Genomic DNA, 13,030 nt, shown 5'->3' on the forward strand with positions numbered 1-13,030 from the left:
TAATCCAAGCTCTTGATTATCCATATTCTAGGGAGGGGGAGGGTGCCCTGGCGTTGTAAAGAAAAGGTTCTGGGGCCTGCTGGGGATGATTACATGATTAAGATAATACGGTTTGAAGGGTCTGTGTTCTCCCTCTTAATTTGGATCATTACTCAGAAAGCAAGCGTGAGATCATTTCATTAGGGTTCATAGGTTACCAAAATAACAATAACAATAACAGGAGGATGATTTAAACCCCCTCTTAGAGATGGCACATTGTAGTTGGATGAGGCACCGTTTAAGCTTCCAATTTCTAGATACAGTACGTACACTCGGAAATAATAATAATAATACTACTACAGTAATTTAAATTTGTGGCTCTCCTTCCCTCTTGCCTCCCCCGCGCAATAGATGGAAAGAAGCCACCGAGATGGGAAGCTGGTTCCCCGCCGCCACCACCATCATCAACCCGGCGATGCGGAACAACAACAACGACAACACCACAACCCCGCAAGGAACCGAACTGGTGGTGGGTGTTGGTGGCAGATGCCTGGGGAGGGGAAGCCCCGGGCTTGCCATGGTTGCTTGCTCGCCGGCGGCGGCCTTCCCCAGTCGACGCTGCAAAGCCAGATTGCCTGAACCTCCGCCTGTTTTTACAATAAAACGAAACGAAACGAGCTGCGCTCCACGCTCCCTCCGGATGCTCGAAGCTGCGTTTTAACGTTGGGTAACGAGCATTTGAAAAAAGAAGCGAAATCAGGAAAAAAGTCCAATGTACCAGACTCGGATTCCTCATCCTGGGTCTACAGAGGTGGATTTAGGATTACTGCGATCCTAAATCCATCTCTGTAGACCCAGATCCTATTTGACTAAGCAGGCCGCCGAGGAACTCTGCGCTCCAGAAGGAGCTCAGAACTCTCTCCTTCACTTAAAGGAAGGGGGGCGGCGGGAGGGATTGTCGCTCTAAATTTCCGCAGGCGTTAGTACACCTCGCCAAGGTGCTGGCCTCGGCCTTTCAGTGTGCTGTTCCGGATTAGCTTGGTTCACACAAGGCACAGAATCCGTTTGGACTCCCTGTTAAAACAGATCCTTGCCTCCTATGTCGGCGAACTCCTTATCTGGCAAAACTCCGCTTTGGAATGGAACGGGAAGAGCCCGGTGCATAAACCCATTTAACTATTACCTTTTAAAAAAATTAAATGTTGATTTTAAAAAAGAGCAGTCGCCACCTCCACTTTAATAATTCGGGGGCAGGGGAGGGGAGAGAAGCTTGAAATAAAACTCCTGTTTAGCGACTTTTTATTGCCTCATAAATGATAAATTCCTTCGTTATTTGAGTGTACATTAAAATTTGAATTTACAGTCGTATATACATCAGGAACGACTGGCTGCCCCCCCCACCCCGCACCCCTCTATCTTTCGAGTCCGGAGGTCACTGGGAGAAACCTTGCCTTGAGTTCAAGCGAATTCCGCAGCGATTTCCCCTCGTTGAATCCGTAGCAGCAAGGGAGTTTTAAATAAGTTTCTCTTGGCAATATATATATCTATATATCTGTCTTTATACATATATATATATTTATATTTATATATATAGAAATATATATAGAAAGACGCACGCACACGCACACGCAGACGCGCACACACGGAAAAACGATGGTCTCAGCAGCTTGGAGATCGGCTTTGGTGGTTGTTGGTAGTTGGTTTCTCGGGAGGAAAGATCTCTGGGAGTCTTTCGCTGGGAAGAAGGCGCTGGGGTTGATCCGCGCCCTCCCTGCACCGCCCGCCCGCCCGCCCGCCTCCTGTCCAGCCCGGCTGCCCCCGCCGCCCGTCTAACTTTGCGCGGTCCGACAGAGCTCTTTGGCTGCGGGCGCGGCGGCGGCAGCGGCGACCGTGTCGTGCAGCTTCCGCACGTGTTTCTTCAAGTCAAAGTTCCTGCAAAAGCCCTTGCCGCAAGTGACGCAGGTGAAAGGCTTCTTGTCGTTGTGCGTGTGCATGTGGAAGGTCAAGTTGTAGATCTGGTGGAAAGCTTTGTTGCAGATGGTGCACTTGTACTGCTTCTCGCCGCTGTGAGTCAGTTTGTGGTTTTTATAATTCCCTGTGGGCGGAAAAGAGAGGGGAGGGGGGGGAAAAAAAACCCCAGAAGGTTAATTTCTCGAGGAATTCTTCGGAGCCCGAGTGCTTCTCTTGCCTCCCCACCTGCTCAAATTTAGCATAGGATCGTGTGTGCGTGAAAGTACACACACACACACACACACACACACACACACACACACACACACACACACACACACACACACACACACACACACACACACACACACACACACACACACACACACACACACACACACACACACACAAAGGAGAGGCTGGAGAAAAACGTCTCTGTTGCAATACTTCATTAGGAAGTGTCCTGCAAGGGACAGTCAAGAAGTTGTCAAACTCATTCTGTGTCAAGGCGGAAGAGTAGGCAACTGACGAATTAAAAAATTAGAGACCGGGTCAGCGTCCTGACCCAGAGCAAATGGGAGAACCTGGATTAGGACCAAAAAGAGGGAGAGATGGAAGGGGGGGAAGGGATGGAAGGCCACGACACTTTCAATTTAAAACCTTGTGGCCGAGATTGTGAGGAATTTCTAGACGTTTCCAGGCAGGGGAGAAAAAAGCGGGGGGGGGGATCAGGGCAGGCGCCTCCAAAACTTTTATCTCCTCAAGCTCCTCGCGTTGAGGAAAATCGGTGGCGAAAATTGACGACCTCGTCCTTCGTTTTAAATTCAGCTGAAGGACTTTGATTCGTAGCAAATTAAGCCTTTTAACGCCACCTTTGGTTCACGAGGGAGAAAGTAAGGCGCAGGCTTCGCTCTCTCCATTGCATCAACGGAATTTTTAAAAATAAAATAAAATACAACACACTTTCTTTTCGGATGGATCGCGCCCTAACTATACGGAATTCGTTTACATCTAGTTCATAACAATTGACGGGCTGAACCAGCCCTTGGTTGTAGTCCAAGGTTAACCGCCCAAGGACGTTAGAGCTCCAGGGGTGTCAGTTTCCTCGCAGACCCCAATACACTAAATACGGTGGTTAAGTTTTTGGAATGCGAAAGAATCAAAATATTCCGTTTGGAATCTTCGCAACGTTTCTGTTTGGAACGTTCAGCTCAGAAACTGACCAGACGCTACAAAACCGGTGGGATTTTTTTTTTTCGTCTTCACTACATTCTTTCTCTCTCCATTTAAAAAAAAGGGGGGGCTCCCAATTCATATTTTTATCCGCCCTGCGTCGAACAATAAACGGCAGAAACAAGCCAGATTCCGGCATTCGAAGAACCAATTTAAAAACACTTCAAAAACATCTATACGGTTACTTCGCTCCCCTCCGCCCCCTCCCGCTCTCCATCCTTTGTTAAAAAAAATCGAAATAAAACAAGAACAAAACCTTTTTGCCCGAAATACCTTTTTGGTGAAATCCTTTGCCACAAAATTCACAAACGAAAGGTTTGTAGCCCGCGTGGATCCTAATATGAGTGTTTAACGTGGAACTTCTATTGAAGGCTTTGCCACACTGGCTACATTTATGGGGCTTTTCCTGTTGGGGGGGAAAGGATAACTTTAAGAGACAAAAGAAGGGGGCAATGAAATGGTCCTCCAACTGTTGCGTCGGAGCCCCCCCCCCCGCTGGCTAAGGGCCGGCGTTGACAAGTTTATTTTCAGGGAAGGATTAAAACAGGCAGACGCCCAGCGCTTCCCGTCTTCTAATCCATCGTACCTGCGTGTGGATGATTTTGTGTCTACAGAGAGTGCTGGCCTGGCGGAAGCCTTTCCCGCAAACTTTGCACACGAAGGGCCTGGCTCCCGTGTGGACCGGCATGTGCCGGGTGAGGTTATAATGGGCGTTGAACACCTGCGAGGAAACACAAGGCCGGAGAGGTCACCCCCGGTGAACTTGCGTGGAACCGGAATGCATCCCCTTCCCTCCTCCCCCCCCCATCAGCCGACCAAAATTTGGGCCGAAGGACGGGCAAGGCAAGGATTTTCCTCTCGATATTTTCCAGAATAATCCCCCCGGGTGCTCGCCGGACATCTTTTGCCGCTTAACCTCGGTGTCACCCTCGCCCCATCCCGTCTGTAAAATGGGATCGCGACCATCTTTAGCATCTCTACAGCGTCAGAGCAGTGGGCATCAGGCGACGGGGCGATTTTATTCATTAAGCTGTTTCTAAAACAGCGTTCATGCAGGGTGGAAAGAGCTTCTTTCCCCCTGACGCCTCAGACCCCACCGTCGAAATAAGTCTTATACGCGGCTAACTTGGAGGTTTAAAACGTGAGCCAAGATTGAGGAGCCCCTGTTTTGGTTCTCAACTCCGCCCGGACCTTCTAAATCTGATTAATAGTCGTAGCAGTGAAGATGATGGTGATGACGATATTGCCCTACCCATAATAATTATAATGAGGAGAGGAAGTTGGAAATGGGTGGCCTCTGCCAGGGGATAGCGCCCCCCCCACTTTATGCCACAGCTGAACTTTTTTTAAAAAAAAACTATTATTTTTTTGTTTAAATGGTGGGTCAACCATTAGGGAAAGGACTAAGGCCGCGTAGGTCTCCTGGGGTTGGTCCCACCAAGTGAACGCCCGAGGGCCGGGGTAGCCCAGCTCCGCGCCGGCGCCCTCGGGTGCCTCCCTTGCCCCGCGCCCGGCCGGGCTCCTTCCTACCTTGCCGCACACCTCGCAGGTAAAGTTCTTGGGCTTCCCGTCGGCCGAGGCTCCGCCGCCGCCGCCGCCGCCGCCGGGCCCGAGCTTCCCGTGGTGGCCTTTGCCGACGCCGCCGACGTGCCTCTCGCCCCCGACCAGGCCGGCCGTGTTCTCCTTCATCACCTGGTCCAGCTGGCCCGGCAGGCGCTCCTTGTGCGGGTACTGGGCGCTGGGAAACTTCTCCGCCGCCGCCGCCGTCTGTGGGGGCGGCAGCGAGGGCGGCGGGCCCAAGGCGGCCAGCTTGGCGTTTTCCAGCAGGAAGAGTTTCTGGTGAGCCGACAGGGCGGCGGCGGCGGCGGCGGCGGCAGCAGCGGCTGCGGCGGCGGCCGCCGGGTTGGGCGAGTGGAGAAGGCTGGAGGCGAAGAGCTGGCCGTGGAGCAGCTCCGACGGGTGGTACGAGGCCGAATCCAGGTAGTTGAAGTAGTAGAGGCTGCTAGATCCGTTGGCCGGCATCGCCAAGGCCTGGTTGATCACTTGCGGCTTGATCACCCGGCCGGGAGGCGGCAAGGCGGCTGGGCCCAACGGGTGAGGGTTGGCAGGGTGGGGGTGGTGATGGTGGGGGTGGTGGGGAGAGTGATGATGATGATGATGATGATGGTGGGGGTGATGCTGGAGGTCTCCCTTGCAACAGGCGCCGCAGGTGGCTTTGCAGAAGCCGCCGCCGCCGCCGCCCGCGGTCGAGCCGCCGCCGCCGCCGCCCGCGCCCCGAAAGCTGCTTTTCCACAGCTCCGAGTAGTTGAGGAGGGCCTTGGAGGAGGACCCGTCGTAACCGGGCAGCGGCTGCACCGGGATCACGCACGGGATGGGCGAGCAGAGGCTCAGCAGCTTCTTGCCGGGCGACTCGCTCTGGCGGGCGGCCTCGAAGGCGGCGGCGGCGGCGGCGGCGGGCTTGTGGGTCGGCAGCGCCGGCGGCTCCGTCGTCGAAGACGACGACGACGAGGTGCTTTTGGCCATGATCCTCTCGATGGAGAAGGCGAGCGTCTTGGCTGGGTTGGCGGCTCCGCTCCGGACGCAGGCAGGAGGCATGACCGGCGGCGTCTCCAGCGAAGCCGACGAGGCCATCTCTGCTGCTCCTTCCGCAGGGCCCGGGCGGGCAGGACGGGACACCCAAACTTAAGCCGAGCAGCCGGGTCTCGTCCATAAAACAATCATCATCCGAACGGGAACGAGGAGGAAAAACGGGCCAAAGCAGCCGCCGAGTGGGAAGTGTCCGCTTCTACGTGGGGCTCCAAGTCAGCTTTCCACAAAGGCGAAGAGACAAATCAATTTAATAAGCACCTCTCTTTTTTTGCTCTCTCTCTCTTTCTCCGTCTTTCACTCTCTCTTCTGCGCCCCCCCCCCAACCCCAGTATCTCCTCCCCCATTTACATTCAAATGAACACAGAACAACTGCGCGCGGGAGACCAGATTGCTGCTCATTAAGAAAGCCAGAGAGAGGGAGAGAGAGAGAGGGAGAGAGAGAGAGGGAGAGAGAGAGAGAGGGGTACCAGCCAAAGTCCCCAGACCCTTTGGAGAATGGGCCTGGGTTTTATATTGGGGGGGGGGGAAGAGAAAGAGAGAAGGCACAGAAGAGAAGCCCCAGCCACAACCCGCCCGGCCGATCTCTTTCACTGGGGTCCCAAGGTGTCTTTGCTGGAGGGGAGGGAGAGGAAGGGGGGGGGAGCTGCAAAGCTGGGCCCAGGATGAGTTACCTTTGCCTAACGCCGAGGAGACGCATCCAAGCCCCGCGCCGTGTGGCCACACTGTCAGATTATGATACCCAACATCTTCCCGAGCGTCAGATCGCTGTCTCTTACATTTAAAGCTGACATCACATGAAGTCACTTAGAGCAGAACGACATGGGATTTTGGCCACCATCGGGAGAGGGGAGAGAGGGGAGGGGGAGGGAGAGTGAGTGAGAGTGAGTGTGTTTCTTTTCTCAGCCAAACATTCAGTGCAGATCTGGACTGACGGGAGTGGGGTGGGAGGGGGGCCCTCCCTCCTTCCCAGTTTTAGGCACACCCTTGATTTCTTGAGCGCGACAGCCTTTCTAAGGAGAAGAAGGATGGGAGATTGGCGGGCGGGCGCGTTTGTGTAGGGAGGGCTAGGGAGCAACTTGCAAAAGCGGAGTCGTTTTGCATGTGGCAAATTAAGAAAGGACGTGAGATTCACACGTTGGGTGCAAAGCGAAGAGTGCCGTTAGAAAAGCCATCGAAAAGCAAAGAGAGGAGTTCGTATTTATTTTAACAAAGAGGGAAAACGGGTGGGAGGCTGGGTGGGAAAGAATAGGAGAAAACTTTTTTTTAAAAAAAACAGGATCATTCAGATATCTTGCCGCCCCCTCCTTCAATGTAGGCACCCCACCCTCAATCAGATCCCTTGCAAAAGCGAGCCGGGGAGATCAAGGGGCCATTTATGAAAGATCAGACCCGTCTCCCCGCCCTCTTCCCCGACAGCGCGGCTAAATGAATAGCGGGTCCCTGAATTAGATCCTGCCGACGTTAATGCGAATTAAATTTAGGCGGATGCTGGCGCCTAAAACACGGCGCCTCTCGCGATCGTCTATCAGCCGTTTGCCGAAAGGCGAACAGATCCAGATCCAACCCACAAACAAACAAACCAAACGAAAATCTTTGGGTCGTGAACGGTGATGGGGGATCGGGAGATCTGGATAACCCTCCCTGCTTTGTAAGGCATTAGATTTCTGGTCGTATTCAGCCGATCGTCTTCTCCCTTTCTCTCTCCCAAATTCCTTTTCTCTTTTGTTTAAAATAGCGGTTAATTATAAATATTTTTTTTCCTGCGATGAATGTGTGAAATTACGGTCAAACCTGGGGACCAAAGGCCAGAAGCCTGAAGTTTGACTGGGAGACGGAGTTTTTATAGAAATGGAGCTGGATGGGGAGGAGACATTTCCAGCTCCCATCTGAGTTTTAATTTTTTTTTATTTTTTTGCGGGAGGCAGCACAGGCTGCAACGCCTCGGGCCGAAACTCAAAACTACCGGCTGCTCTTCTTGTAGTTAGTTATTCATCCTGCCCCATCCCCCCCCCCCGCCCCAGCGACCAGGACCTGATAGCTCCTCTTCAGCCTCCTTCAATGAGAGAGGCACTATAGCGCTGCGTGGCACCTGGTTTTGTCTCTTGCCTACATTAAAAAGGGAAGGATTATTTGGAAAGCAGGAAAGAGGGAGAAGGGGAGCTGAGAGAGTCGGCAAAGGGATGGCATGAAAAGTGTCTCCCTCTCCTGCTTTTCAGTCCTTTGGGGGGGGGGACCCAAAACAAACTGTGCGCGCAATTTCGGAGGAATTCCTCCTCCCCTTTGCCCGGCGCTGACAAAAGGCCACAGAGCGCGCAGCCGCTCTCGCTGTTGTGTGTGTGTGTGTGGGGGGGGGAGTTTGCAGACACGCCACTTCACCTGCGAGGCGCAACCTTAACCCCCCCCCCCGAAGAAGTTATCTCTGGTTATCTCTGAGCCCCCTTTCATGTTTCTAGTCCGTATGGAGTGCGAGGAGAAGGCTACCGAATTGGTGGAACTAGGGGGGGCCAAACGTGGGGGGAGGAGGGGAGGAAAGGGGTAAAAGAGAATCGGGGCAAGGAGTGCGGCGGTTACGTGGTCTCATGGTCCCACAGATCTGCTCCTTTTTATATAGCCGGCTTATGTTCACGCGCGAAGGCGGCTGGAAGCTTGGCAAAGATCAAACTGGTATAATTTCCCGGCTTCGGCGAGTCCGTTCCACCTTTGCTTCCTTTGCGGGTGTTCCATCTAGTCAACACTCATGACACGGGTCACCCCTAAAAGCAACCCCTCCGACCTAATTTTGCGCTCTGGTTACCTCTGAGCCCCCTTTCATGTTTCTAGTCCGTATGGAGTGCGATGATTCCCTCGGTCCCTTTTTCAGGTGCCCGTGAATGCAAAGCTGGGAATCGGGACAAGCGGCTTGGTCTCCCACCCAGTCCCCTCTGAGGCATGGGTAGGCCCTTCCTCAAAAGGTAGAAGGTACAGTATATCCTTTTTTTAAAAAGCGAATAGAACTGGGTAGGAGTTTCCATTAAAAACAAAACAAAACGAACCGGTTAATTTATCTCTAGATTTGGTGCCTTCTCAATGTTGCCACTCCGGAGCAACGCCCCTGCTCTTTCAACCTGGTTACAGACTATGCTTCAAAAGTGGAGTGGGTGCCATCTCTTCAGGTGGCCCTCGACCACTCTCAACCGGGCATCAACCTCCAACAACAAAACTATAGACCCCCATTAAGGCACAGTTCTAGCCCTAAATATGATCGCTCCTGGAGCAAGGTTGAATCCACGGCCCCCCTGCTTCAGATCCCGCGTGTCCAGTCCGGACCTCAAAGCACTTCTGCGGACGTGGCCGGCGGGACCCGCTCGCCCTCCCCCCCCCCCCCGGGTGCCGTGCAAAGGCTGGGCTCGGGGACGGAGCGAAGCTCTTCTCCGGGGCTTCTGAGGCGGAAGAGTCGAAGCCGAGGCCGGGTGAGAGAGGCATCCGATTCGTTTCTGGAAGGAAAAAGCTGTCCACAGAAGAGAAACGGCGGTGGCAGGAGCGGCGGGGCGGAGATGTGGGGCCAAGAGAGCTTTTTTTCAGCGGTGTTATCCCGACAGCAGTACAGGACAAAAGTCTAAGGCGTCCCCACGAGAGAACGAGCAAAGGGGGCCCCGAAACACGGCACGATTGGCTTGCTACCTTTGAATACAAGTGAAGAAATCCATATATTTTATAAACAGAGCTGCCACTCTTCCACCACCACCCCACCCGCGCGCCTTTATTTTAATGGTGCCCCGTCGAATGGATTATGGATTAGGAAGGCTAGGCAAATCTACCTTTTCTTATTAAGGCACACACACACTACGCTTCTGACTAAAAGGTGTAGATCGGGGTCTGTCTATAGGGTAGCCTTTTTTCCAAGGGTTTCTAACACCCGATATTTTGCCAATGGCAACACTGTAATAACCCTGCCGCCCTTCTTCCGAAGTTATGCCGCAATAAAGAAGGCTTGAGTGGGGAGGATTAAGCCGAGGTAGAAGACGAGGAAGCAGAAGCTGAATCCCGCCGTCCCAAAACCCATCCCTGGGGTCGGAAGGGGACTCTCGGTGTTGAAGGGCCGGGCTTTTGCAGCCGGCTCTGGCGGGATGGATTTTGGTTCAGCGCTCTTTTTAAATCCGGCTTCCGAAGCGCCGAGTTTGCCTCCCTCTCCCTGTCCGAGGCTCTTTAGCTGTAGGACAGGGTGGAGGGGGGGGGTCCTTAAGCATCCGTCGCGCCACCAAGGCAGGAGAAGTCCGTGAGCCCCAAAGAAGCGAAAGGCAGCAGGTCTGAGTTTTCGGGTTTTTTTATTTTTAAACAAATAAAGGGGTGCTCGTTACTACAAGAAAGGGGGAGAGGCAAGGGAATGGAGTCCACGGTCTAAGACTACCACCTAAGGGCAGGGCGGCTTCGCATCCTCCCTATCGTGGCCTTTCGGATCTCAAAGGACCGCTCGATGCTGCCTGGGGGAGAAGTTCCATTGAATCACACAAACGGGGAGAAACTACAGGCTTTGGAGGCTCCAAAGGGTGCCGTGGAATTCAGGGCCGAGCTTACTTCTGAGTAGACGTGTCTGAGCTTCTCTTGCAATTTTGTTTTCTCTCTCTGTGTGTGTCTTTTTTACACACTTGCTTGGAAGGGAGTCTCGTTTCGTTTCCTGGCTCTTGCTTCCGAGTAAACCTGTAACACGATGTACTTTCTGCAAGCTTCCTTTCAGAGCTCAGAGGGTAAAGGAAGGAGGGCGGGGGGAAAAAGCCTTTTTTTCTCTTTCTATGGTGGCCGGACAGACCCCCACCCGGCAAACTGGTGGAGTTTGTTGGCGAGGAGGAATACGAAGCGACCGGCAGGGGAACCGCTCCCCCCCCTCTTCTCCCGCCTCGGGATCTGTGACCCAAAGAGAGAGGGCAGGATTCTGCGGCAGCAACCCCTCGCCCCCCCTCGCCTCTGTGTGTGTGTGTGTGTGTGTGTGTGTGTGTGTGTGTGTGTGTGTGTGTGTGTGTGTGTGTGTGTGTGTGTGTGTGTGTGTGTGTGTGTGTGTGTGTGTGTGTGTGGTCGGTCGATTCACACACACACCCCTCATCCGGGGAGGGAAGCGATTTCTCCTCCTGCCCCCCCTTCTCCTCCGAGGCGGTCCCCTTACAAGAGGGTCTCCCCCTGCCCCTCCGTGAGCGGCGCAGGCCCTGCCATTGGTCCCCTGCCTGCCGGTCAGGCTGAACTCCGCGGGAAAAGGCTTGGGGTTTCAAAAACACCGACGGCCACTTTTGGCTTCCGCAGAGGCTCCCTGGCTCCAGCAGAGGCTTTAATTACCCTCGGCGATCTTCTTTTTCTCTCTCCCCCCCCCCCAACCCAGTCACCCTCCTCCGGCGCCCCTTCCTCCCTCACCCGCCGCCACCCCCCCCCGTCACGCGCCGTGTCCGCCTTTAGCTTCGCCCGCCGCAGATTCCGTCGAGTGGAGGGTTGGGAACTATTTTACACCTTGCCACTCACATGTTAATTAATCTCTATCTAACCCTAATTGCAGTTTATTCAAGCGCCGCTCAACGGCTCACCCACACAATAAACACGGCGCTTACTTTTATCCGCATTACTCCACGCTAACACGTTGAGCAATTAACTCCCGTACCAACTAATAGTGCAAACAAATATTTTGCTGTCAACGAGAGGATCCGCCATGCGGGGGGGGGACGCGGGCGGCGGGGATGCGGCGGCGAGGCAGAGACGGCTGCGCCCGGCCACCCCCCCCCGGGGCCTCCCGGCGACCCTCCCTCCCCTCGCCAGCCCCGGCGAGGTCACCCGCCCTTTTCCTCCACGTTCCGTCGATCTTCCTGCTGCCCCTCATTTATCCCTCCGTCGGTCCCCCCCCACCGCGCTCCTGGTCTGGTTACTCAGTTCCCTTCCTTCCTTCCTTCCTTCCTTCCTTCGTTCCTTTCCTTCCTTCCTTCCTTCCTTCCTTCCTTCCTTCCTTCCTTCCTTCCTTCCTTCCTTCCTTCCTTCCTTCCTTCCTTCCTTCCTTCCTTCCTTCCTTCCTTCCTTCCTTCCTTCCTTCCTCGTCTCTCCTCTCCAGTTCCCCTTCCCTGTTCTGTTCGCCCCTCCATCCTTCCCCGGTGTGTGTGTGTCTCACTTCGCCCTCCAACTTTCCTCACTTTCTTCCCCCTTTCCGAACCAGCGCCGCGGCCTCTGAGGCTTTCTCCCCCTATCTTCTTTTTAACCCCGTTTTTAAGCCCAAATCCAACACAGGGGTCAATCCTCCCCACTTCCCCACCGCCGCACCCAGCAGGTTTCCAGGGATCGCTCTCTCGCTCGCTCGCTCGCTCTCGCTCTCTCGTATAACACCTCTGCCTCTTTCACGCTCAGATCACAAAATGCGCAGTCCGGTTACGTGCCAGATTTCTCCGTTGAACCAAAAAAAGACGTGGAAAGCGAGCGAGCGAGTCAGTATGTTGACACTTGAACGCATGGCTCCCTTGGCCATTCCCGGCCCATAGGACGCCGCAGGCCTCCCGACCCTGGAGTCTCCCGGGCCCCGCATAAATCGGAGCGAGGGACCCCCGCGCTGCCTCTCGCTCGTGCCGGCGCCCTCCTCTCTGACTCCGCGCCCCGTCGGGACAGAAGGAGACGCCGTGGCTGGCAAGCTGCGATCCAGGCGCCGGGGCCAGGAAGGCGGCGAAGAGGGTGGTGCCGGAGGACAGCCGGGGAGAGAGGCCCACCGGGGGCCCGGGCGCTGGAGCGGAGCCCTAGATTCGGGCCGAAGCACATGGAGACGCGCGGCGCCCCCTCTTTCTGATGGGAGGCGGCCGGGCGGCCAAAAGAGCGTCGGTGCCCCTAAAACGGCGCGAGAGGTCAGCTTGGGCCAGACGCGGCTGGTGGGACGCCTCTCTGTGCGTGTGCATGCGGGAGAGAGAGGGGGGGGAGTGTGTTTTTTTTTCCCCTGAGCATCTTAGAGGGCACTGGGATTTCCTCTGGAAGGCCAATCTGTTTCTCCCCCCCACCCACCCCCACTCTGTCAGACGGAGGAAATCTCTTCCAAAAGTGTCGATTGGGAATAAGCCCGGGTCTGCCTCTTTCTCTCGCCCTCTCTGTGTGTCAAGCGGATCCGGTGTGTCAGACTTTCCAGCCTTTCTCTCTCTCTCTCTCTTTCTCTCTCTCTGTGCACAGAAGTCCCAGACGGGAACTCTCTCTCGGCGACATTTTCCCAACTTGGGGCTCCTCCTTAGGGCTGTTGCGACGGCTCGGGAGAGGTGTGACAAGGAAAGGATAGTAAGGATGCCTCTGAACATGGGCA

At 54.8% G+C, this 13,030-nt stretch overlaps 1 protein-coding gene across 1 annotated transcript; it reads right to left on the reverse strand.

The window, feature by feature from the left end:
• Positions 1 to 1,742: 1,742 nt before the first annotated feature.
• On the reverse strand, positions 1,743 to 5,889 carry FEZF2 (FEZ family zinc finger 2). The gene is made up of 4 exons (XM_020804982.3): positions 4,693 to 5,889; positions 3,749 to 3,883; positions 3,436 to 3,568; positions 1,743 to 2,074 (listed from the first exon to the last, which is right to left on the reverse strand). Exons 1-4 carry the CDS (start codon positions 5,791 to 5,793, stop codon positions 1,809 to 1,811), a joined length of 1,635 nt encoding a protein of 544 aa, XP_020660641.3. The 5' UTR covers positions 5,794 to 5,889; the 3' UTR covers positions 1,743 to 1,808.
• Between the last annotated feature and the right edge of the window lie 7,141 nt (positions 5,890 to 13,030).

The sequence above is a fragment of the Pogona vitticeps genome, chromosome 2, assembly GCF_051106095.1.
Source record: "Pogona vitticeps strain Pit_001003342236 chromosome 2, PviZW2.1, whole genome shotgun sequence".
Taxonomy (NCBI): domain Eukaryota; kingdom Metazoa; phylum Chordata; class Lepidosauria; order Squamata; family Agamidae; genus Pogona; species Pogona vitticeps.